The sequence below is a fragment of the Bos mutus genome, chromosome 16, assembly GCF_027580195.1.
Source record: "Bos mutus isolate GX-2022 chromosome 16, NWIPB_WYAK_1.1, whole genome shotgun sequence".
In the NCBI taxonomy this organism is placed as follows: Eukaryota; Metazoa; Chordata; class Mammalia; order Artiodactyla; family Bovidae; genus Bos; species Bos mutus.
The window spans coordinates 36,581,240-36,606,432 of NC_091632.1; the positions used below are offsets into that span (position 1 = coordinate 36,581,240).

At 59.6% G+C, this 25,193-nt stretch overlaps 1 protein-coding gene across 3 annotated transcripts in view; it reads right to left on the reverse strand.

Moving 5' to 3' along the window:
• The window catches only part of MEGF6 (multiple EGF like domains 6), a 106,779-nt gene extending 86,431 nt beyond the window's left edge, over positions 1-20,348 (reverse strand). For all 3 annotated transcript variants that reach the window (XM_070385093.1, XM_070385092.1, XM_070385095.1), the window contains exons 1-4: positions 19,967-20,348; positions 16,098-16,232; positions 11,648-11,757; positions 129-233 (exon numbers count right to left, since the gene is read on the reverse strand). In XM_070385093.1, coding sequence (XP_070241194.1) covers positions 129-233; positions 11,648-11,757; positions 16,098-16,232; positions 19,967-20,313 — 697 coding nt within the window. In that variant the 5' untranslated portion in view covers positions 20,314-20,348. The remainder of the gene's footprint in view (positions 1-128; positions 234-11,647; positions 11,758-16,097; positions 16,233-19,966) is intronic.
• Between the last annotated feature and the right edge of the window lie 4,845 nt (positions 20,349-25,193).

Genomic DNA, 25,193 nt, shown 5'->3' on the forward strand with positions numbered 1-25,193 from the left:
TTGCAGCATTGCCCCTCCTTCCAACACCCTCAGGGGACTGCAGGGAGTGGGGTCAGGGCACCGGAGACCCCCACCCCCAACCATCAGAGACTCCCCGGCATGGAGTACCTGGAGGGCGCACCACTCACCATGCTGACAGCGAGGACCCTGGAAGCCAGAGGGACAGCGGCACGGCTGGGCTGAGCCGGACACGCAGTGGCCGCCGTTAAAGCAGAGGCCGGAGCTGCACACGGCTGTGGAGGGAGGGAGAAGGCGTGTGAGGAGGGGCAGGGGCGTGGAGGCACCCCCAGGCCACTGCCAGGACACAAGGTCCCTAAGTCTCCCCACAAGGTGAGGCCTCAGGCCTGGACAGGACCCAGACTCTGGACAGACAGGACAGATCCCCACACTCCCACTCCAGCCCTGGAACCATGTGGGGGCCCCGGGGAAGGGTCCCACAGCCAGGCAGGTCACTGGCCCCGCTCTGCTGTCCTGGGTCACACACCGCTCCCCCTCCACCAGGGCTTGAGCCATCCCCACCAGGTCTGGGTTCAGTGAAGCCCCTCTGGGTGAAGCAAAAATAACCCCACTCACTTCAGTGGGACATGGAGTTCCAGGGCACTTTCTGGGGGAGGCCAAGGGGGAGGGGGTTGTGGGAGGAGGGTGGGTAGTGAGGGGCTCAGAGGGAGCAGCCCACAGTTGAAGGAGGCTGAGAGATTGGCTGAGGCCCCCTCCCTGCAAAATCTCATTGGTGGAAATGCCCAGACTGGTCCCACCCCGGAGGAGGGGCAATGCTGGCCCAGGCCTTGGGAGAGCAAGAAGAGAGGGTCCAGACAAAAGGTCAGGGCTGAGAGCAGCCGGCCTCCCCTGCCTTCTCCAGAGGAGACTCCCTGCTCCCAGACCCTCTCCCCACACCCAAGCCCCAGCTGGACCCAACCGGTCACCCTGGGGGCAGCTGTGTTTACACCTAAACCCACTGCCTGGGGGTGGCCTAGGGTTACTGAGCCGCCCCCTCCGGTGCCAGGCCACTGCATGGAGGAGGCAGCGGCTGGCCCAAGAGGCAGGGGCCCTGGATGGAAGGGCAGGTCCAGTCCCAGCCCCATCACAGAAAGGACCCCGCCCCATGCTGGACCGGGTGCTTCCAGGGGCTTCAGCATGAGTTTTCTTGTCTCTGCAGCCACCCCCGGCCCACATCCACACAGGAGAGGGCAAGGCCAGGGCAGGTGGGCTCTGCTCCCATCCCCACAACCCCAACAGCCAGGCCCTGAGTCCAAAGACATTGGGGTGCTTGCTGGGTGAGTGGACACTCTGAACAGTGGCCTGGACACTCCCCAGGCACCCCAGAGCCCAGCGTGACCCATGGGTCCAGCAGGCAGAGAAGCTGGAGGGCAGGAGACCCCGAGGGTAGGGACGCTGGCCGGGTACATGAGTCTGAGCATCCCCCTGGACCAGGCACTGCCCTTGATGAGGAGACTGGGGCTCAGAGACATGCAGCACGTGGTCCCAGGTCACGCAGCTGCTGAGGAGGGACTAGTCCACGAGGGACCATCCCAGGACAGATGAGCCCAGGGCTTTCTGACTTAGAGTCAGGAGGACTGGCCGAGGGAGACACAGGTCTTTTCAGGGAGCCTATTCTTCCTCCTCTGTTTCATATCTGGGCCTCTGTCCCAGCCCTGGAGGGATCCCTCCTTTCGAGCCACCCTGAGGGGGTCCCAGCTGGCTCTACTCACACCTGGCAAACTCCCTGAGATTTCTGAAAGGAATCTGAGTTGGGGGCTGGGGGACAAGGCAGTGCCACAGGGGAGCAGGGGGAACCACGTGGTGACCCTGGAACCTGCACAGGTAAGTCTGGGCACGGGGCCAACCCAGGCCATGTGGCACCAGAGTTCCCACTGCTGAGGGCCCCAAACCTGTGGACTTGGGCGACTCTGTGGAGGAAGGGAAGCCAGCTGTGTTTACTTTTCACATCTTAAAGAAGTTTTCACCGTCCTGAAGACTTTCAGCCTCAAACCACCACGATGGGCCACCCCTCCAATCGTGGGGGAACCAAGTATCCAGGTTGGAGCTCACTCCGGGACTCTGCCCACCCCCAGGAGCCTCTGCAGGTTCTGCCAGGTCCATGCCCAGCCTGGGGGCCCCTGTGGACAGCACCCTGCCTGTGCCCCCCTCCATGGTCAGTTCCAGAGCTCAGGGGGAGACAGCATCCCACTCCCTTCTCCTACACCCCTCCCCTGACCTGGTACACAGCATCACAGCCACCAAGGGCTCAGGCCAGAAACAGGAAGCTGGCCTCACTCTCGCCCCGGGTCCAATCCAAAGCCAGCCCATCAGCTCCACCTCCGATACACCTGGAGTCCACACTTGTCTCTGTGGTCAGGCTGGAAGAAGCCACCTCTAGTATCCCCTTGGAGTCCTCTCAGCTGGTCCCACTCACCCCTGTCCTTTCTCAATGGCGCAGCCATCATGTTCCTTCATGGCAACAATCAGATCACAGGCCCCTGGCTGAAAACCCTTCTGTGGCTTTCCCATCGACCTGGCACAGAGCCCCCCAGCCACCCGTCAGACCCCGAGAGCTGTGTGTCTGGACAACAGGTCCCTTCCGCAGGGAGCCTTCCCAAAGAAAGAAAGAAAAGAAAGTGAAGTCGCTCAGTTGTGTCTGACTCTTTGAGACCCCATGGACTGCAGCCCACCAGGCTCCTCTGTCCCTGGAATATTCCAGGCAAGAATACTGGAGTAGGTTGCCATTTCCTTCTCCAGGGGATCTTCCGGACCCAGGGATCGAACCTGGGCCTCCCGCCTTGCAGGCAGATGTTTTAATGTCTGAGCCACCAGGGAAGCCCCAAGCCTTCCCAAGCCACCAGGCAAATCAGCACCCACAGCGCCCTGCAGTTTGCAAGGCTGTACCTCCCAGTGTACCAGCGCTTAAGAAAGGCGACAGCTAAGCTCCCACCCAGGCCTGGGCTCCCTGGGAGCAGGGCACAAGCCCACCTCCAGCACCATCGCCTCCCTTGGTGCCACCGACACACCCTCACTTAGAAGACGCTCCATAAACTTTGTTGAATGAAGAGGAAAGAGACAAATAAATGTCAGGCCAAGTGAGATGTGAGAGTTATTTGCGGGAAGGCCCTCAGGGGAAGGCAGGCGCTAAGGATCCAGAAGGGATGTCTAGGGCAGTGCATCCTCAGACAGAAAAAAGAAAAGGCTTCACAACAAAGGTGCTCAAAGCACCCAAACCGAGAAGGGTGCTCCTAGTGGCCGCAGGCTCGTAGGATGCTGGAAAGACAGGGTTACCACAGAGAGAAGCCTGGGACCGGGGGTTCTGGGTGGCATGGGGTGGCGTTGGGCACCCAGAGCAAAGGGACAGGGCAGCATGGTGGAGCACCTGTGGGTCCCCATCCTTCCCCCGGGTGGGTGGTGGTAAGGGATATCTCCAGGAGCCCCCCACTCCTCCCGCTGTCACTCAACACCCCCCCAAGGGAACCCCCCACAGGTGAGGAAGACCACAGGCAACACTCACAGCACAGCTGTGGAAATGGAGCTCAGGAGCCACAGACCGAGGCTTCGTATCAGGACGTTTGCTTTCCTCTATAAGAAAGAGGAGCCATGTGTGTGAAGAGCAGGCAGGTAGGAAAACAGACCCATGGGACATGTGCAAAAGAAAAATGTAAAAGCTCCATGTGGTGGCTCATACATGCTCACTCATGTCTGACTCATTGCGACCCCATGAACTGTAGCCCACCAGGCTCCTCTGTCTAGGGGATTCTCCAGGCAGGAATACTGGAGTGGGTTGTCACTTCCTTCTCCAGGGGATCTTCCCAACTCCAGGATCAAACCCAGGTCTCCTGCATCGGCAGACAGATTCATTACCTGGGAAGCCCATCAGTGGCTCAGATAGATTCATCTATTTGACTAGTGTTTGCTGAGCATCTACTACACAAAGGAAACTATTATTACTACAGACACGTGGGATACCTTAGTGAACAATTTGATGACTCTTGCTCTCACTGAGCTCAAATGCTAGCAGGCAGGGTGCGTGTGTGCATGCTAAATCACTTCAGTCGTGTCCAACTCTTTGTGACCCTGTGGCCTGTAGCCCACCAGGCTCCTCTGTCCATGGGGTTCTCCAGGCAAGAATACTGGAGTGGGTTGCCATGTCCCCCTCCAGGGGATCTTCCTGACCCAGGGATCAAACCTGGGTCTCCTGCATTGCAAGCAGATTCTTTACTGCTGAGCCACTAGGGGAGCCATGCACAGGTGTTAAATGAAAGAAGGATGGATGCTTTGGAAATGGTTTATAGATTGTTAAGTACCAAATCTGCCTTATACTTAACATGGTTATTTAAGTCACTAAGTCGTGTTCAACTCTTTGTGACCCCATGGATTGTAGCCGGCCAGGCTCCTCTGTCTCTGGAACTCTCCAGGCAAGAATACTGGAGTGAGTTGCCATTTCCTCCTCCAGGGGATCGTCCCAACCCAGAGATCAAATCCACATCTGCTGCTTGGCAGGTGGATTCTTTACCATTGCGCCTGCCACCCGGAAAGCCCATACTTTCTAATGAATTTTATCAGCACCTACTGAGTGCCAGGGCGACAGCAGGGGGTCAGCTTGGGGACCTACCCTCGTCACTCTCAGCATGGCTGAACCCATAGGACCCTCAGGGACCCTGGAGGAACTGTCAGAGCCCACAAGTGTGAGAAACTCAAGAGCAGGTGGAGGTGAGCCGGGGGTGGGGGAGCACTGTGCCCACAGGGTCTGCAGTTGTCAGGCAGCCGCGTCTTCCAAGGCTGAAGGACGCTGTCCTTCTTCCTTGGACCCCCGCTGCCCCCCCTCACCCCGCCCAGATGCCTTCACAGGGCAAGGCAGCTCGGGCTCTGAAGACCTACATTTAAATCCCAGCCCTGATACCCATCTGTTGGTTGGAAATGTGGGCTAAGCTCCCTGCCCTTCCCACTGTCAGAGTGCTGCCCCCGCACAATCACCTGGAGCTGAAGATGCACACGGCCCCGCAGCAGCTTGGGTCCAGGGCCACCATCTGAACAGAGAGGATGAACCACCCCCACCAGGTTACCGATGGGGAGCCGCAGCTCAGAGACATTGACCAGGCCTTTGCCTTGGGGTGAAGCTGGGTGGACTCGCCCACATTCCTAACACCAAAGGCTGGGAGGATCCTTAGGGTGTCCAGTTCCAAGGGGGATCCTGGCCAAGTCCGGGAATGGGAGGACAGATTTGGGGAGCACAGTCTGCAGGGAAGGGCACCACATCCAGGCATCGTCTGTGGCATCCTGACGCCAGCCCCTTCCTCTCATTGGGACAGGCAGGGACACCCAGGCCCAGCCAGACTTCAACTCCACTGGCCGTGGCGGCCCCAGCCTCACTGTCCCAGAACGGGCTAACCCTGGAAATGGGACTTGGCTGTTTTCTGAGGGCTTGATTTCTGCAAGTTCAGCCCCCGGACCATCACCCTGGACCTAGGCTTGGCTGAGGCTGAGCCTCCTTCCCTCTGCCCCCAGAGGGGCTAGTGGAAACCTGAGTGACCACAGGTAGGACAGGGTGACCCAACTGACACCTTTGTCTGGCCTGCCAAACCACCCGCCCACATGCCGAGGTCACCAAAGGCGGGTCTGGAAGCCAGCCCTGCAAGCGAGGGCTCGCCTGCATCCCAGAGACCCTGCAGGGAGGGCTGGCTCAGCTCAAGGTCACGGGCAGGCAGGGTGGCTCCCGTCTTATCGCCCAGGCTGCAGGGCAGCGTTTCCTCAGCTTCACCCCAGCCACTGATTAAGAGCTGCCCGTGCGCAGGCGAGCCGGCGTGGGAACCAGCACCCACCTCAAGTTGGCAGTGGTTCAGGAAGGGAGGCCACTTCCCTGGGAGCCCAGGGGAGAGCCGGCCTGAGCCCTCCTGCCTTGTCCCTCTGACCTTGCTCCTGCCAGCCTTCCACCCAACGCTGGCCGAGGGCTCGGGGCCCAGATCCCATGCCCCACCCGACCTCTCCCACCAGGACCCTTGCTGCAGGGAGGGAGTCACCTCAGCTCCGTGCTGAGCACTCAGGCTTCAAGTGCCCGAGGAAGGGGCATGCCCTCCAGGCCGGCTCCTCAGTGTCCTGTGCCTAGATCAGCACCCCTCCACACGGGGGAGGGGGGGATCCCAGAAGACAGGCGGGCAGACTCCCTCTACCCAGGGTCAGGCCCAGCTCCCAGAGCCCCCGCATGAAGGCAGGCCTGGCACAAACTAGCCACAATGACTTTGGGACATTGTGTCCGGTCAACAGGACACAGGCTGAGGCACCCTGATGACAGCGAAGCCCACTGCCCCCTCCAGGCCCACCCTGGGCTGCAGGAGCCCTCAGAGCACACCTGGCGGGGGCAGCCTCCTTCCTTGCCCCCACCATGCCCACCTTTCCGAAGGCAGTCGGTGGGGAGGGGCCGTGCACCCAGAACCTTCCAGAAGCTGAACTTGGTCCCAGCTCCCCTGGGCGCACGGAGCACTCTGGGCCCCTGGTGACAGACAGGGGCACCTCTGTGTCTCATCACCAGTGCTCCCCACCGCATCATGCCCCCGTGAGAGCATGCGTGTAGGTGTCTGGGCACCCACGGAAGTGTGAGTTCATGCACGTGACTGTGCACACACACGTGTGATCATGAGCATGGGCGCACACCTGAGTGAACAGATGTGATTGCCCATGTGAGTAGGTTACACACGTGTGAGTAAACCTAGGCACAACGTGTGCACACGTGTGTGTATGTGAGGCTGCGTGGTGAGCTCCTCTGGGTGGGCTGCAGGCCCAAATGTGAGTGTGTGTGTAAATGTGTGCTGGGCACAGGGCCGGGCCAGTTCGGGTGTGATGCATGGTTTGGAGAGACCTGGGGGCGTGGGGGTGGGGACACAGCAGGACAACATGCCCTGCCCCCAGTACCTTGGTCCACACCAGGGACAGGAGACCCGGGGCACCAGCTCTGTAAGTTCCCCCACCGGGCGTGGGGTGGGCGCACGGCTGCCATGCTGCAGCCAGAGCGGGAAAGGACAAGTGAAGGCCAGAGACCGGAGGCTGAGGAAGCCCCCACCTCGGGGGGGCGGACGTACTCAGGGCCGCCTTCCTGCAGCTCCTTCCCTACAACCCCAACCAGCCAGGGACCACTGAGGAGGCCGGAGGGAAGACAGGCCTGCCTGGCAGTTCGAGAGCTGGACACAGGGGTGCCAAGCCACGCTTTGCCCTGTGGCCCTGGCTGAAGGAGCTGAGGCCACAGGCACAGATCCAGACCCAGGGCTGGGCTCCCGGGGCGGGGACAACAGCTCAGCCCTGCCCAGTTCCCACAACCTCGAACCTGTCCTTCCCTCTGCAGTGGGGCTCTTCCCTGGGCACCAATAAGGCCCAGACTCACATCACACAGGCCACCACCGCCCTGGACACAGAGGCCTCCTGGACGCCCACTAAGTTAGCACCTCCCATCCGTGGGCCCTTTCTCGCCTCATTTTTCTCTGGAGCATCCCCACTCACCGGCATGGAAACTTCCTTTCTTCCTTCCTCTCCCTCTGCACAGGATGCAAGTTCCAGGAGAACAGGGCCAGAAGCCGCCTCTGCTCGCAGCCCCTCCCACACCAAGAGCAGCGCCAGGCACCCTGTCAGCTTCTACAGATGCTTGTGGGGAATGGATCACTAGCATACTTCCCAGTACGTGCTTTAGGAACACTGTTGTATTACTTTGACTTTTGGCTTTTTTTTTTTTCTTCCTTTTTAAAGAAAGAATCCATTCGGAAAACACTACACAGCCTGTGTAAGCAAACTGCAGTGTACACTACCGTACTAAAGGCTCTGACAAGTCCTGCAAAGACAACCCACTTAACTGCTTGACACAGAGCTTCCTGGACCACAGTATCCCTTTCCCAGAGCTCCTGGCACCCACAGAGCTGGTGCAGTCTCTGGCCCCTCCTCGGGCCCTGCTTCTCCATCCTCCAGCCTCTGATGGACTGAGCCCAGCCCACATGGAGAGAGCTCGAGACGGAGCCATGGGTGGTCTTCCTGGCATGGTCTTCTCGGCACCCATTCCATTTCAGGGTCTGCACACAGGGGTCTGAGGGGTTGAACTGCTCCAGGCCAGGCACCTCTTCTGGGCACCCAATAAGGGTGGCCAGGACCCAGGGTGACCATAGTGGACACATGGGGAGGGGCCAGCAAAATCTGTCATCTGATTGGGATGGGGGTGCAGTTCAGAGGCCACTGAAACAAGAGGACCTGCACCCCAGCAGCAGAGCCCATCTGCCCCCCACGGCACACATGCTTGGGGCCCACAGATTGGGGAAGGCCCTGGCCATCGGGCAGCCCCCTGCTGGCACTTTTCCTTTTCAGTCACCTCCAGGTCACACCTGCTGCCATGTGGGTCTTGGAGAAATCCCACCCAACATTAGAAGCTTCCTGCTGTCCTCCGGCATGAACACCATGAGGACCTGAGCTGGTCACACACATGGCCGAGTTTCCAGGTAATATCTGTGGCTGGTAGAGGGGGTAGGGCCAGCGGGAGTCAGCATCACAGGGCCCTGCCACAACCTGCCCACTTCTCAGGGCCCCAGAACTGGAGAGAGCCTAGACTGGATACAAGGAAAGGTGCTGAGGAGGCTAGACTGGGGAGACGGTCGGGAAAGAATGGGGCAGATAGAGGGGGAGAAAGGGGGAGGGTGGGGGCAAAGCCGGAGGAGTGGACCCCAGGGGCCCCTCTGCACGCAGGGAAGGCCCTTTGCCCCATCACTGGCCCCTCCACTCACAGGACCACGGAAGCGACACTGACCCCATCTGCAGGCCTGACGCCTGCTGACATGTGGCCAAGAGGGGACCGAAGGCAGCCACCTACTCTCACCTGACCCCCAAGGCAGGGCTTCCCCGGGGCTGGGGGCTGTGGCACCTGTAGAGACCCTGGGTCTCCCAACCCCAAGATGGGTGCCTGATTCGACTGTACACCTGCCCCAGGTCCCCCCATGAGAGTCCCGGGTCTGAAATGCACAAAGGACATGGGGAAGGCTCTGGCCCCATGAAGCTGGGAAACCAGCCCTGAGCAGCTACAGGCAGAGGGACCCCAGGGGCTCAGCTACAGCGTGGGGCAGCTAAGAAAGGCCCTGGCCACCCACCTCTCCCCCTTCCTCCTCCTCCCCCGGCAAACTCCTCCTGCTCTGGCTCCAGTCACTCCACACAACACCAGTGCCCATCTGGCTGGCCTGGTCTGCCCATCCTCACATATCAGGGTCACTTCAGCATCTGCCAGCAGCTGCTGGCCTCGCCACAGACCTGAGTCCCCCATGGGCCTGAGATCCCCCACAGACCTGAGGCCCGCATGGACATGTATTGTCCGTAACCCTAACCTAGTCCCCCTGAACTTTCAGTGCTCCAGATCAGCTGAGCATAAACTGAATGAATGAATGTATGAAAAAATGAATGAGTGTACCAATGAGCTGGTGCTGGGGGCAGGATTCCGGCTCTCTCCCTGCTCCTTCACATGCTGGCCACCCAGACGCCGGGGGGACAAGTGAGTGTCCCAAGAGGTCAGATCACAGGGCTCTTCCCGGATAATTAAAGCAAACAGATACAAGCCAGGTACATAAATAAATAAATCCCACCCTAAAAATGAATTTTTAAAAGTCAACCAAGAAAGCGAGAGCCTCAAGTTCAAGATACACGTGGGGGGCCCTGTCCTGTGTCTGCCAGCTGACATGACAACCTGTACCTCCAGGGCCTGACCCAGACACCGAGATGCGTCCCACCTCCCTACCACCTCAGCCCTGGCCCCAGCCAGAGGCACAGCCCAGGCTGCCCTGGGAGGGTCCCCGCTGAGACCCCTCCCTGCACTGAGAAGTCCCAAAGGTGGGCCCCTTAGTCCTGGGCTGGTTCAGCAACCCCTGATCCCCAAGTGGTGTGGCTGCATCTTCCTCTTGCCACCCAGCCAGCCAGGGCAGGGCCACCTCGAGCATCCTGGCTGCGGGCACAGGCCGAACCACAGGCCGGGCCCGCCAGGCTGGGGCTGAGACTAGCAGCTCCTGGTGCCGTGGACCCAGCCCAATGCTGACGCCCCGTTTCTGAACAGCCAGCACTGGACCATCTCCGCAGCGGGCCTCCAGGGGTCTGGATGGCCCTTGGGTCCTCCCACTCCCCCCACCCAATCCTGGGATGGTCACTCCAAGACACAGGTGACACTGAGGGTCACTGGGCTCCAGATCAGGAGTGCACAGTGGATGACAACTGTGGGACACTGCTGTGCAAACCTTCCCTGCCCCTTCCCCTGCCCCTACCCTGCCCAGAAGTCTTCACCCCAGGCCGGCCACGCGGTGATGCACCCACGTCCCTTCCCATAAACCCAGGGGACACAGACCTAGAGCCCACTTCCTCTTCCGCACAGATCACCATTGTGATCAGACAGCCACGGAGAGGAGGGCCGTCAGAGCTGGATGCTCCCCACGCTCCAGGGGCCGCTGGCCAGCACCACCTGCTCCTGCATCATCCCCCCAAGGCACGTCTGGTCCTCTCCCCCCGCCCCTTCCTGCAGAGAATTACTCATTTCCTCTCCTGGACAAACATCACCACATCCTCTACTTTCCCCCTTTCCTGCTGGAGTCCACAGAGCGCATCTGTGGCCCCTGTTTATGGAATCCCCCCCCAGGGGCCAGAGGACAGGCAGGGACATGACCCGGGAAGTCTGGTTTCCACCCGTCACAGAGCGGCCCACCCGAGGTTAACCCCCACGCCGTGAGGAGCCACAAACCTGCCACCCTCCACGGTGCAGCCCAACCTCACCCTGTCTGGACGCCCCAGTGCTGTTTCAGGGGCTGCCCAACCTGTGGGCCAACCTCTCAGGAGGACGGCTGCCTTCTCCCACCCTGCCAGCTACAACGGTGGGCTCGCTTGTGCCCACACCTGCAGACCAGGAACCCTCCCCCAACACCCCCGGCAGCTGGACTCCAGCCCCATCCGTTCCATTTACAAAGCAGAGGTTCACAGCCGCCCACTAGGATCAGAACCCGATTCCTGCCCCACCTCTGGGACCCTCAGTGGGGTCCCTTTGGGGGTTGCAGGCTGCCTGTGGTCCTGTGCAGACACCTAGGGGCTGCCCCTCCCCCCGCATCCATCAGGACCCATTTCTCTGAGGGAGGCAGGATTGACATTCTGTCGGGCAGAGAGGAGACCGAGGCCCAGGGTGCCCACGGTGGGGTGGGGGGACAGGACGGAGTTCCTCGCCCAGGCCCTGGGCAGAGCAGCAGAAGGACCCAGAGAGCAGGGCGTGGGCGTGGGCACACGGGGCAGGTGGGCAAGGGGTTCACACTCTATAACACCAACCCCAAACCAAGCTCAGGGGCGTCTGAGCCCACTGACACCCAGACACGGCCCTGGGGCCACCCTTGGCCCCCTCCCTGGCGCCACGCAGACGGCCCCTGCCCTCCAGCTCTGCGCCTCCGCAAGTCCCAACTCTCTCTGCAGCTCCTGCAGCGTCAGGCCAGAGAAGCATCACTGGTCCTCCCCTTCCATCAGTTCGTGTGAGCAGTCTCGGGGGAGTAGAGTGGCTGAGCCAGTGGCTCTGAAGTCTCCCCCACAGCCATGAGATGCTCCATCGTGTGTGGCAGCGGGACAAACCCCCGGGAGACTGACTGAGGACATAGCCTCCATGGGGGGACTGGGGGCTGGGGGCACTCACGGGAGAGGCAGCCCTGGCTCCCTGGCTGTTGGCTCCACCCTGGGCAGCACCGGAACACCGTTTGGGCCTCTGTGGAGTACACCTGCCTGTAGCCCGTGTAGTAGACGGTTCTAGAAGAGAAGGGAGAGGGGAGCATTACTGCCGAAGGACCAGGCTCCAGGCATTTCTATCTGGTGCTTCTGGCTCCCACCACACCTCATGTCCCAGGCCAACTCCCCCACTGTCCCCAGTTCACAGCCGAGCAGGTCAGGGCACAGAGGTGGGCGGAAGGTCAGCATTCCAGAGGCCGTGTCATATAAATGAGGGGCACTGAGGGGGGGGGGGCACAGCCATCCTGGAACCAGCAGCAGGGCAACATGCCACCCCTTCCCTCTCACCCCCATGGTGGTCCGGCTCTGAGGAACCTCGGGACAGGCATCGTGTCCAGCACACAGCTCTCATCCTGAGGCCAGTCTGCAAGGGTCTGAGGGTTAGACTCAGGGCCCAGCCCAGGAGCAAGAGTGGCCCCTGGAATGACCAAGTGGGCTGAGGTGCCCAGCGCTGGCAAGCCGTGCCCCAGGCTCCCAGCCCACCAGTGCACCAAGGAGCCGGGTGGCAGGCTGGTCCTGGGATGTCCCTGGGGACGGGCCCCTTCCCCACTAAGGGCTAAGCCGGGGAGACAGGCTGATGAGGGTCAAGCATCTGTGGAAGCAGCAGGACCCGAGTGTGCTCAGCACACGGCACTGAGGTCAGAAGGGACAGGTGGGAGGGCTTCCTGGAGGAGGGTGCTCCAGAGGCCAGGGTTCCCTGAGTCCAAGGCTGGTTCCTGCTCCAATGGGACTGCTATGGCCTCACAAAGGCTGAGCAGAGAGGGGCATAGTCCTGCTTCCAGGAGTTGGAAGCAGGCAGCCAATCCAGCCAGCCTGGGGCCTGTCACAGGGAGTGGCCACAGGAAGGTGCTGCCCACATCAGAGAGAGACAAGCCCCACCCAAGGGGTAAGGGCCTCCCATCTGTCCCTACCCCAGATCCACAGGCTGCCCCCGGACACCTGCGCCTCCAGGTCCCCGGAAGCCCAGCCACTCAGGGCTACCTTCTGCCAGTCCAGCCCAACCTCTGCCCTGTATCGCCAGCCCCCACAGCGGGCAGGCTTGGGGGAGTAGTCCGAGAGGGTCCACCTCCCCCAGGCTGGAACTCCCCTGCAACCATGAACCCGGAGCAGAAGCTGGAGGGCGGGGTGGGGGTGCCCTGGTCCTACTCAGCCCATCAGACTGTCCCCCACCTGCAGTGCTCCTCCTTCCAGCCGCACCCCAACTCCTGCATCCCATCTGGACACCTCTGTGTTTGTTGCTCCAGAGAGTGGGCTTTAACAACCCAAGCAAGGATCTGCCACACCCCACCCACCTGCCTGGGGAGCCACCCCAACTCCCCGCTTCAGCCCCCAGCCCAGACGACAGAGTGGAGTAGCAGGAGAGCAAAGGGACAACCCAAGCCCACCCTGCGTGAGCGACCTCCAGGCACAACACCCCGCCCTGCTGCCATCTGCAGGGCTGCTGCCCAGGGCCTGGCCTGGTTGGGTCCAGGGCCCTTGTGGCATCAGGAGGTGTGGGAGCTTAGGCTGCCAGCTCCAGAACAGGGAAACAACACCCCCCGCACCCCCTGGCTTGCTCTTCCTGGCCCTCAGGAGCTCCAGGAAGCTCCTGGTCGCCGAGGGGACCGGGACCCCTCAAACCAACCGCGCTTCCCGGAAGCGTGAGCACGTGCACGTGACTGTGTACACGCATCTCAGGGGAGTCTGCAAAACGCCACTTTGGCAGGACATGAAACCACTTGCTTGGAGAGAGGCCTACCACGGCGCGGACAATGTCTGGCAAAGCAGACGGACCCTTCCGCCGTAAATATTTACCCGCTCCCTGGGCTACGTGCTGCTCCTCCCAGTGACCTGGCTGGTCGGCCACCCTCCCCGATGGCCCCTAAAGCCAGTGACCCTTGGAGACAGCGGGTCAGACTGCAGCCCCTGCTGCAGCTCACATGGGACACCTCATGTGGGACAGTCACATGGGCCCCCGCCACGGCCAGGAGCCAGTTTTCGCAAGGCCGGGGTGGACGGGGGACATGGCTACCAGGCTGACATCCCCTCCTCACCTTGTGTGGTCCCTGAGAAGCCCAGGCCCCGGCACAGTGGGACAGGGGAGGGGCCTGGTGGGGACTCATGTGTAAGCTTCATGCTCAAGCATCCTCTCCCTCCTCACCTGTTCCTTTGTGCCCCTGGGGGGCACACAGCCCAAGCTCCCTCACCCTGGGGCAGTCTGTGTTGGGTTTGTTGGGGAAATGCTCACTGGGGGACATAAGCAAGAACCCTCGTCCAGCCTCTCAGGTGTTGTCACAGCCTTGGCTGCTCTGGGCCAGGATGCAGACCCGTGCCACCCCACCCAGCCCCGCCAGGGCCATGCAGCAAGCCCACCAGCCCAGGAACCAGAGCAGACCCGTGCCACCCCACCCAGCCCCGCCAGGGCCATGCAGCAAGCCCACCAGCCCAGGAACCAGATACAGACGTCACTGTGGCTGCAGGAGAAACAGCAGCCACCACGGAGCTGTCACATGTGTGGCCTGGCCCGTGGCTGATCACATAAGAGTGGACCAAGGAGGGCTGGACGCTGGTCTGGCAGAGCGGGAGGGAGGGCTGGGAGCTCAACACGATAAAGCTGGAGCCTCTGTGGGGTCTTACAGGAGTGGGCCAGCCGCTGAAGCCTCCTTAACACTGGCCATAGCCTCCACAGCCACGGAAGGGCCAGCTGGACGATGCCGGCATGGAGGCCTCAGCCATGAGCATCGTGAGAGGGGACAAGACATATTAACAAAGCAGGGAGCCCTCCAGAGTCAAAATGAGACTGGGACGCCCACATGCCCTCAGCACCGACCCCAGGAAACTCTATAGGACACTGACCGCCATGGGCACCGAGGTGGTAAGGTGTCTGTGCTCACCTGGAGTGAGACAGCCCAACAGAGGAACCTGTGCCCCTGCTCCAGCCCAGAGCCAGGCAGACTGGACAGCAGTCGCCATGGAGCCGGGGCCCACACTGCTCCCTCGGAACCTGGAGGTGGCCCTGCTGAGTTTCGGGGGGTAGGGTCCCAGATACCGGGCTGAGCAGTGCAAGGAAAGGATCCAGAGCCCTGCCTGAGCCTTCCCAGGAAACTGGGACCCAAAACACGGACCCTCGACACAGGCTGCACATGGCTAGGCAGCACGGCTCCCCAGCAGATGGACGTTCCCCAGCAGTGCCCAGGTGCCCTGCCAGGAAGCTGAGGCACCAGTCACCTTGAAAAAGCTGCACCCGCCCTGCCCAGGACAGCCTGGAGAAATGGCCAGTCACAGGAGCCTCTCTAGCAGTGCCACCCACCCACCCACCCTCCAACCCAGGGACCACAGGGCTTCTGGCTGCTTCCAAAGTAGCGCCCTTTCCCCGAAAGCTATGGGGGGGTGGGGATGCAGCTGATGTGACCTCATTCCTGTTTTACAAACACACCTACACCCACACACACGTGGGGCCAGGAAAGACAAAGAGATGCACATCTCTGAGGAAACGACAGGCTAACTTCCCCTTCGCCGGCAGGGCCCAGCCTCAGCCCTCCTGACCCTGGGGGCGGGACCGTCCTGGTAGAGGGGCTGTCCTTGCCTCCACCTGCCCCGTCCTCCCAGCTCAACTTCCACAACCCACACTCTCCAGACGCTGTGAAGGCCCCGGGAGGGAGATGAACCCCTCAGCCCCCAGCTGAGAACCACGGTGAGAACTGCACAGGTGTGATGGGACAGCAAACATTTAAAACAAAGGTCACGGCCCCTGCTCCCTGGGGCAGACCCAGCAGGTTCACATCCTGAAGACCTAGCCGAGAGGCTGGACGGCACACCTCCTCGGCACACCCCCTCAGAAGAGGGAGGGACGGAAGGCCCTTCTCACCCCGCCCCACCCAGCTCTGCAATCAGGCAGATTCCAGAACCTGCCAGAAGAGGAGAAGCAGGCAAAGGCACTCCCTCCGCTTGATTTTGAAATAAAATCTTGAGCAATAGAGGTTTCACACGGGCTCAGGGGCAGGTAGCAGCCGCCGGCAGGCGGGACCTCAGCAGGCTGAGCGCCCCACTCTCACCCTCCTGCATGGATGGCCAGCACCTCTCCCTGCAGGGTCCCCTCCTCCTCCTCACAGGCCCCCTCACCACGGGGTCTGCCCCCACCCACCAGGCCCCAGGTGGCCGCTGAGCACGGGTGTACAGTCTGGGAATAGCCTCCATGGTAGCCATACCCCAAGGCAGTGTCAGGGGCCTTGACCTCAGATGTGGGGCACTGCGGGGGGGCTGTGCCCTGAGACCAGGACAGCCCCGTCCCAGCCACACTGCCCCCTCCCTGCACTCCATGCAGCAGCGGGGGTGAGCTGAGTCCCCACCCCCACACGGGGCCTTGGGACCCTTGCACATACCTGCGCTCGTGGCTGACACACCAAGCCTGCCGCCCACAACCCGGCCTCCACACGGGCACTGTGCGGCTGAAGGCCCGCACACAGGGCTGGCGGCGGCCCACCAGAGTCAGCTCCTGCTCCGCACACACGTGGGGCCTGGGACAGAGACAGACAGTCAGCACCCCCATCACCAACTCCAACCCCCCTGCATGCTTGCTCTCGGGGGTCCAGCTGTCCAGACTTGAGGCCAGGCCCCGGGTGAGGGCACCGAGCCCAGTGCCCACCCCGGGCCTGCAGAGGCCGGGCCTCAAGAGCACGGATATTCAGGAGAAAAAGGATGCACAGGGCCGCCTCTGAACCTCCACCTCAAACTTCAGCCACGTGGGCTGAGGGATGCTGACCAGCGGGATGACCACGACGAGGCGGCACGCAGCCCTTCAGCCACATCTGCTCTGGTCACTCTCCCGTCCGCTGCCCCCTGTCCCCGCCCCCTGAGGCCCCTGCGTGACTCTGGTCCCCTAGGCTGGCAGGCAGGCCGCCTGGCTACTGCGTGCTGAAAACCATTCAAGGGAGGAGGGGCGAGCCTGGAACGACTTTCTCCTCTGGGAAGTTTCCGGCACCTCAGAAGTACAAGCGGAGCTGGCTTTTCCATTTGGAAAGAAGGAGGAAATGGTGGGGGAGGGCGGAGGGGGAAACAAAGAGGCAGGTGGGAGGAGGCACAGAAAAGACTCCCGAGGTTGGGAGGTTGGGAGCAGGGCGGGCAGGAGTCCCTGCTCGGGCCCTCTGCTCCTGAAACGAACCCACTGCCCATCTGGGGGGCGGGAGGTGCTTCCTCAACTGCAAAGTGAGCAGAGCTTTGTAAGGGGCAGTGCTCATGCCAGCATGGGCCATCTGGTATCGGGGGCAGAGCAGGGCTCCTGGAGCTGCAAGGGTAGGAGTGAGACACGTCCCTCCAGGGTGGGCAGTTCCTGGACCCCAAGAACTAGACGCCAGGGTGAAGAGGTGAGGACGAAACCAGGGCACAGGGCAAGGGAGCCAGCCATGCACACGCAGCTGGGGAAGCCTGACTGCACACACCCCCGGGTCTAGGAGGGGGCTGGGTTGCTGAGAAGTGTCTCTGTCCTGTCTGTTTTTACAGGCTCCATTTTTTAGTGGCCTCCTGGCTTGGATGCAGTATGCACGAGGGGACGCTCGGCGCTCTGAGCTTGGACGAGCCCAGGTCCAGCCTTGAGGTCCCAAGGACGCTGTGACCCGGGCAGACCACCCTCAGACACCCAGGTCCTCCCACTGGACAAATGGAGAAATGATCGCAACGTCAAGCTCACGCCCGGCACCAAACACACAGCCTGGCCTGGCACAGGGCGGCTGGTGAGGGGAGTGCCCCTTCCCTGCCTTCTCCCTCCACCCAGAACAGCCTCTGCCCCCAGGAGAGGCGGACAGGCAGGGCCCAGTGACTGCGAGCTGCTCACAGGCCATGAAAGTACAGTTCAGTTTTCAAGCTCCCTGACCAGTGAGCAGGGGCCTTCGAATGGCCAGAGGAAGCCTCAGCGAATGGGGACCATGCAGTGCTCAGGGCCAATGGGTTCAGGAGTTGCTTGTAAGAGGGGACTTGAGCTTGGAGGGCCTGTTCCTCTCCAGGTGGGAGGGGTCAGTCTAATGAGCTGATTCTGGAGTACTGGACATTTTCCTAGCAGAGCTGCCCAGAGGACTCCAGCCCCAGGGAAGCAGGGCTGTGAGAAGATGCCTCTTCTGAGCCTTGCAGCCTTGGGCTGAGGTAGGTCAGAGCTCCCTGTGCTCAGACACTGCTCCCACAGCCCTGTCTTGACCAGCCCAGCACACTGTCAGCAGTCAGCCCAGGCCCTGGAGAGAAAGGCCAGCATCTTTCCGTAGCAGAAGAGGTTCACTTCGGAGATGTAATTAAGTAAATAAATAAGCATTGTCTCATTTGGAATCTGGACCCATCAGCCAGCAAGAGCCAAAGGACCAGCCACATCACCCCTGCAGGTCCCCAGGGTCTCAGAGCCACCAGTAAGTGGGAACCCCCCTTAGAGCATCCTCCCGCCTCACCTTCCCACAGGCCCATCATAGGATTGTTGAGCCAGCCAGGGAGGGTGAAGCTGTCCGTGAAGGGAAGTGACACAGGGGTCAGGACCTTCTGGGGCCCTCACTGCTCTCCAGGCCCCGCTTTTGGTGTGCAGGCAGCAAGGAGCCAATTCTGGGGCCTCCAAGGGCCCACTGGCTCCTGCCTCCTTTCTGGGCAGAATGAGCTGCAGGATGGGCCCATTCATAAGGTTTCTCAGAAGTCTAGCAAAAAAGCACCCCCAATCATTCAGCCAGCCAGCACTCTCACTGTGGTGCCACTGAGGGTCTGGGAAGGTGGCAGGTGCTTACAGACATGACTGGGAAGGTCTGCTCCCAGGCAGCAAGGAAGTCAACATGACAGGGGGCATCTGAGAGTGGAGTGACTGCGCCCCAGGACAAGAAACATGGGCACAGGCCCCAGAGGGCAGCCACCCCCCCACACACAGGTGGGAGGCTCTCCAGGAGGAGGACTGGTGGGCGGGGCCTTGAAGGGTCTGAAGAGTGGAGGTGAGGGGCCAGGAGGAGGCTTTGGGAAAAGTGAACAGAGGAAGTCTGAACTCTCCTGCAGTCCTCTGCCAGCTGGGAGAAAGCCCTCCCAGGGCTGGGTGAGCCCTGGCTGAATGGGTATACCTCAAAGGACAGGTTCACTCCCCGGGGTCGGGGAAAGGGCAACCAGCGGTCCCCACCAGCCCACAGGGGCAGAAGCCCCTCTTAAGAGCAGAGTCCTCTGTTCAGCATCCACCCTGACCAGCACCCAGGGATTCTGGGGAGCCTGGGCCGACCACGTGAAGAGCAGGCAGGCTGAGAGGCCACCGCTTCCCCTGGACAAACTAAACTCCCTGGGGTCACAGCAAAGAGCAATGTCAGGGGAGATGTCACGTGGAGAGTCGGGGCTCAGGCCCCAGATCTGCTCCTTTAAAAGGCCACAGAAGAATCTTTCTTGGAGTAAAGCAAGACCCCGGGGGCCTGGGGGCATGGATTTGCCCCCTCCCCAGCTCTGCCTGGAAGCCTGTCCTTTCAGTCTGGAGAGCCAGGTGCACCCAGCCCTCAGGGCTGGCGGAGCCCGGCACAGGAAGCCCCCGCCAAGGCCCCTCGCAGTCCTCCTGTAGCCCCTCAGCAGCCTTTCCAAGCTCCGAGGGCCCCAGGCCCAATACCCTGCGGAGAGCGCGGGGCGCCAGCAGGCCCTCCCCCCACCCTCCTCCTCCAGACCGGCTCACTTCGCACCAGTTTTCCTCTGAGGCCAACACAAGGATCGATTTGCTGTTTAAAAGAGACCGCTAAAACGGCCCGCTGAGGAATCATCTTTCAAAATTAAATTCATCTCGGCTGGCTCCCTGACCCTCTCTTCCTGCCCATTCTGTAACTGAATTCCTTCTCCTGTCTCCCAGCCCCAAAGCCCGCATATTTAACACAGAAACCAAGCCCAAGCGGCCCCCTGTCTGGGCACAGGACCCCGGCCCCAGGAGACAGGCTCTGGAAGGAAGTGGGCACGCGCTGCTTCCTCTCAGCCTTCTCCAAGCTGCCCGGCCAGACCTGCCCAGACTCCCTCACCTCGCGGGGCGCCGATTCCTCCCAACGTGCAAACCCGCGGTCAGAGTTCAGGCAGACGAAGAAGGGGAAGGGGAGAGGCCGGGTGGCCCTACCACGGAGGCTCCCCCAGACCCAACCCCCGATCCTTGTCTCTTAACCTCCCCCTCCCCAGTTAAGGCAAAGAGCCCATAGTTCTTAGGGACCCGGGGGAAAAGCCGCCGAAGACTCGGGGTCTCCGGACGTCCCTCCAGCCTCCCGCGCCCGCCCCGGCTACTCACATGCCCGGTTGCAGGCGGAGCAGGGCGCCGGCGCCCGTGGGTACTGCGGGGAGCAGCAGCACCAGGGCCAGGGCCACGGCGCGCCCCGCCGCCCCCGCCTCCGGAAGGAAAGGCATAGTGCCCGCGGCGTCGCGCCGGGTCCCTCCTACGGTCCCGCGCTCACAGGCGGCCCAGGCGGGCGCTCGTAGCCGCCTCCTCCACGTGCGCCATGGCCCGGGGGACCCGGCGGGGGCAGCCACAGGTGCCGCGCCCGGTCCCGCCGAGCGTGAGGTCGCCGCAGGTGGGCAGGGCCCCGGTTTCGAGCCCGCGCTGGAGGGCAACGCGGAGTCCTGTGCGCCTGAATGCATCCAGCCAGATACCCGCCCCGGCGCGGGGAGCCCAGTGCACTTCAAGCCCGGCGAGGGAGAAGCGGCCCACCTCCGCCACGCCCCCTGCTCCGACCCCAGCCCCGACTCCGCCCACCGCCCAGACATACCCGATCCCTCCTACCCCGGTCTCGCCCCGCCCCCGGCACACCCCCGGGCGCAGACCCCGGCCCATACCCCGTCCTCGCCCAGACGCTCCGCCCCAGCCCCGCCTTCCTCGGCCCACAGCCCCGCCCACAACCCGCCTAGGTCCTCGCCCCCACCCCCTCGCTGCCCACTCGCGCTTCCCCCTCCTCTCCGGCTGAAAGTCCCAGGTTCCGTGCGACTCGGGAGACCAAAGGTGGAGCAGCAGAGATCTCGCCCCTCACCCGTGGAAAGGCAGTTCTCCAGGACGCTGGGCCCCAGCCCCTCGTTATCCTGGGGGAGGTGGGTCTCTGTCGGGCCAGTCCCGCCGCCACCCTGCTGCACGAATGGGGAAACTAAGGTCAGAGCGGAAGCAGCCAGCACCCCCAAGTCGGCCCTAATAAACTGCAGATCCTGGAACTGGACAGGGCGAGCTGTCTCTGGGACCTTCACTAAACCTGTGCAGCTAAGAAAACCACTGGATCTCGGAGAGTAGAGGGAAGTCCGGCCAGTCCAGCAGCCCCTCAAGGTGTCTGGGTCAACACGACCAGACGGTGATTTATCTCCTTCTGGACACTGGACGCCCAAGGTCAAGATGCTGACTCTCTGGGTTCCTGGGGAGGCCCTCTTCCTGACCTGCAGAGACTGCCTCCTGGTGTGAGCTCACCTGGGGGGCAAAGGGGTGAGAGAGACAGCAGCTCTGGTGTCTGCTTCTTAGACAAAGCCAGACACCTGGGACCAGGGCCCCACCCCATTACCTCATTTAACTATAGTCACCCTCCTTGGGCTTCCCTGGTGGCTCAGCTTGTAAAGAATCCTCCTGCAATGCGGAAGACCTGGGTTCCATCCCTGGGTTGGGAAGACGCCCTGAAGGGAAAGGCTACCTACTCTAATATTCTGGCCTGGAGAGTTCCATGGACTATATAGTCAATGGAGTCTCAAAGAGTCGGACACAACTGAGGGACTTTCACTTTCACCTCCTTAAAGGCCAGGCTCCATATACATTCACATTGAGGAGTAGGGCTTCAACCTGTGGATAAGCAGAGACATTACTTTGCCTAGAGAGGTCCATGTGGTCAAAGCTATGGTTTTTCCAGTAGTCATGTATCAATGTGAGAGCTGGACCATAAAGAAGGATGAGCGCTGAAGAATTGATGCTTTTGAACTGTGGTGTTGGAGAAGACTCTTGAGAGTCCCTTGGACTGCAAGGAGATCAAACCGGTCAATCAATGGTAAAGGAAATCAACCCTGAATATTCATTGGAAGGGCTGATGGTGAGGCTGAAGCTCCAATACTTTGGCCACCTGATGGGAAGAGCAGACTCATTTGAAAAGACCCTGATGCCGGGAAACATTGAGGGCAGGAGAAGAAGCGGACGAAAAAAGATGAGATGGGTGGATGGCATCACCAACTTGATGGACATTAGTTTGAACAAGCTCCAGGAGATGGTGAAGGACAGAGAAGCCTGGCGTGCTGCAGTCCATGGGGTCAGAAAGAGTCGGACATGATTGAGCGACTGAACAAAAAAACAGTTCAGTCCACAGCAGGGTGATTTCACCATCTTCTGAAACCACAAACACAGGTCAGCACCCCTGCTCGGTGATGCCCCAGACATGGTCCTGTGTGCCCTCTGCTCAACCTCACCCCCCACCCCTCACTGGCATCCCAGTGGCAGGACTGGTCCACCCTAGGGCCCATGCTCCTTCTGGGCTCCCTGACACCTGGTATCTTACGAGCCTGCCCTAAGAGAGCCCTCGAGTTCCCGAGTGAATGTGAGGCCCTGCCTGGGGTTCGAGTCCCTCCACCAGAGAGTTTCCTCGTGGCCCACCTGCTGTCTACCTTCAAAGACCTGACCCCCCCCCTCCCCTCCAGAGCTGTACTTGGCATGAAACAGCTGGATAAGTGTGCACTGAATGAGTGAGTGAGCAGCTTCAACTGTTCACCAGCTCCTCGAGGGACCCCATCCCAGCCCCCTCAACATAGGCTGAGGGGGCTGCATCCTTTCAGAACCTTCTCCAGCTCCTCAGAGGAGGGAGGAAAGAATCTGGGTGGGTCCTGTGGGTTAAAATGGAGGCTGCTGATGGGAGGGTCCCCAAGTGTGAAGGGCCCTAAAACAAATAAGATGGGTCCTTCTGTAAGAAAAGAACGGAAGTGAATTAAATAGTAGATATGTGTTCATTGTTGTTGTTCAGTTGCTAAGTCATGTTCGACTCTTGTGCCTTGTGAGCTGTAGCCCACCAGGCTCCTCCGTCCATGGGATTCCCCAGGCAAGAATCCTGGAATGGGTTGCCATTTCCTTCTCCAGGGTATCTTCCTGACCCAGGGATCAAACTCGTGTCTCCTGCATTGGTATGCAGATTCTTTACCACTGAAGCCCACATATGTGTTTCGTACACTTTTATAAATGGACTTAACTCAAACAACCTTTTTAGTAATCCATCTAATTAGAATGCAATAAATATTCCCTAAGAATTTTCCATCTTTGTCCATTTTCATGATAAAGTGACAGTTTATGGGACATTGCAAACATTTTCCTGGTCTGTAGTTTCAGTCTTGGGGTAGTTGGTGATGCTTCCAGAAAATGTAGGTTTCTGAGTGTGTGTCCCCAAGCCTACAGTCTGCCCTGCTATTTCCCCGGTGCCTAGAGATAGGCACTGAGTTGGGGAAGATCAGAAATACAGTTTTCTTTCTGTATGTCACCTTGGCATGCAAGAAGGCTTTCTTATCTCTCCTTGCTATTTTCTGGAACTCTGCGTTCAGTTGAGTACATCTTTCCCTTTCTCCTTTGTCTTTCACATCCCTTCTTTTCTCAGCTATTTGTAAGGCCTCCTCAGACAACCACTTTGCCTTTTTGCATTTCTTTTTCTTGGGGATGGTTTTAGTCATTGCCTCCTGTACAGTGGTACAAACCTCTGTCCATAGTTCTTCAGGCACTCAACCTACAAAGTCTAATCCCTTGAATCTATTTATCACCTCCACTGTATAATCATAAGGGATTTGATTTAGCTCATACCTGAATGGTCTAATGATTTTCCCTACTTTTTCAGTTTAAGCCTGAACTTGGCAATAAGGAGCTCATGATCTGAGCCACAGTCAACTCCTGGTCTTGTTTTTGCTGACTGTATAGAGCTTCTCCATCTTCGGCTACAAAGAATACAATCAATTTAATTTCATTAGAGGTCAATTGGTGATGGTCATGTGTAGAGTGGTCTCTTGTGTGGTCAGAAGAGGGTGTTTGCTGACCCTCTGTTGACCAGTCTGTTCTCTTAACAAAACTCTGTTAGACTTTGCCCTGCTTCAATTTGTATTCCAAGGCCAAATTTGTCTATTATTCCAGGTATCTCTTGACTTCCTACTTTTGGATTCCAGTCCCCTGTGATGAAAAGGACATCTTTTTTTGGTGTTAGTTCTAGAAGGTCATGTAGGCCTTCATAGAACCAATCAACTTCAGGTTCTTTGGCATTAGTGGTTGGGGCATAGACTTGGAGGCAGTCTTGGTTTGCTTTGGAAACAAACTGAGATCATTCTGTCATTTTGAGATTGCACTCAAGTACTGCATTTCAGACTCTCTTGTTGATTATGAGGGCTACTCCATTTCTTCAAAAGGATTCTTGCCCACAGTAGTAGATATAATGGTCATCAGAATTAAATTCACCCATTTCCGTCCATTCTGGTTCACTGATTCCTAAGATGTCGGTGTTCACTCTTGCCATCTCCTGCTGGACTACTCCAATTTACCTTGATTCATGGACCTAACATTCCAGGTTCCTATGCAATATTGTTCTCTACAGCATCAGACTTTACTTTCACCACAAGACACATCTGCAGCTAAGCATCGTTTGTGCTTTGGCCCAGCCGCTTCATTCTTCCTGGAGCTATTAGTAATTATCCTCCAATCTCCCCAGCAGCATATTGGACACCTTCCAATGTGGGAGGTTCATCTTCCAGGGTCACACCTTTGTGCCTTTTCATACTGTCCACAGGGTTCTCACAGCAAGAGCGCTGGCGTGGTTTGCCATACCCTCCTGCAGTGAGCACGTCCTGCAGACGGCCCTGCACAGCACAGCTCAGAGACTCACTGAGGCACACAAGCTGCTTCGCCGTGACAAGGGTGAAATCCATGAAGGGACCCGCTTCACCCTTATTTAACTGCAAATTATGCTGGGAATTTTCACCCATCTTTCTTCCAAATAAACTTTGGAGTCCCTTATCCAGCACTTTCAAAGTTGCTTCAGACTTTTCATTAGAATTTTGTTAAACATACTCATTAATTCCAGAAGATCTGGCAACTTCATAGTGATCCAACTCGGAGGAAGTCAAGAAGCGTGAGGGGGGGAGATTTACTCTGACAGTGGAGGCGATGTGCATTCCTCACCAGTCCACTGAAGCCCTCCGGTCCCCACGCCTCACCCACGTGGCCTCCATAGGCTAAGGCTTTACTCTCTTTGAGCTGGAGCTGGGTTGCAGGGGATGGAATTCTGCTCAGTCCAATTTCCCATCTCCGAGGCCACTAGACCAACTATAGCCAAACCTCCCAACTCCAGCCTGGGATCACTGGCTCAGTTTACAAGGTGCAGACGGGAAGCTGGTAGTCAGGATCCCGAGTGTTTGCAGGGACACAGGCCCAGAAGGCGCCCCGAACGTGAGCCTTTCATGAAGAGCACTTTTAAAAGACACTGCTTGTTGATGTTTTGGTCCCATTCTTTGCTGGAAATGATAAAAATAGCCTTTGGCCCAAG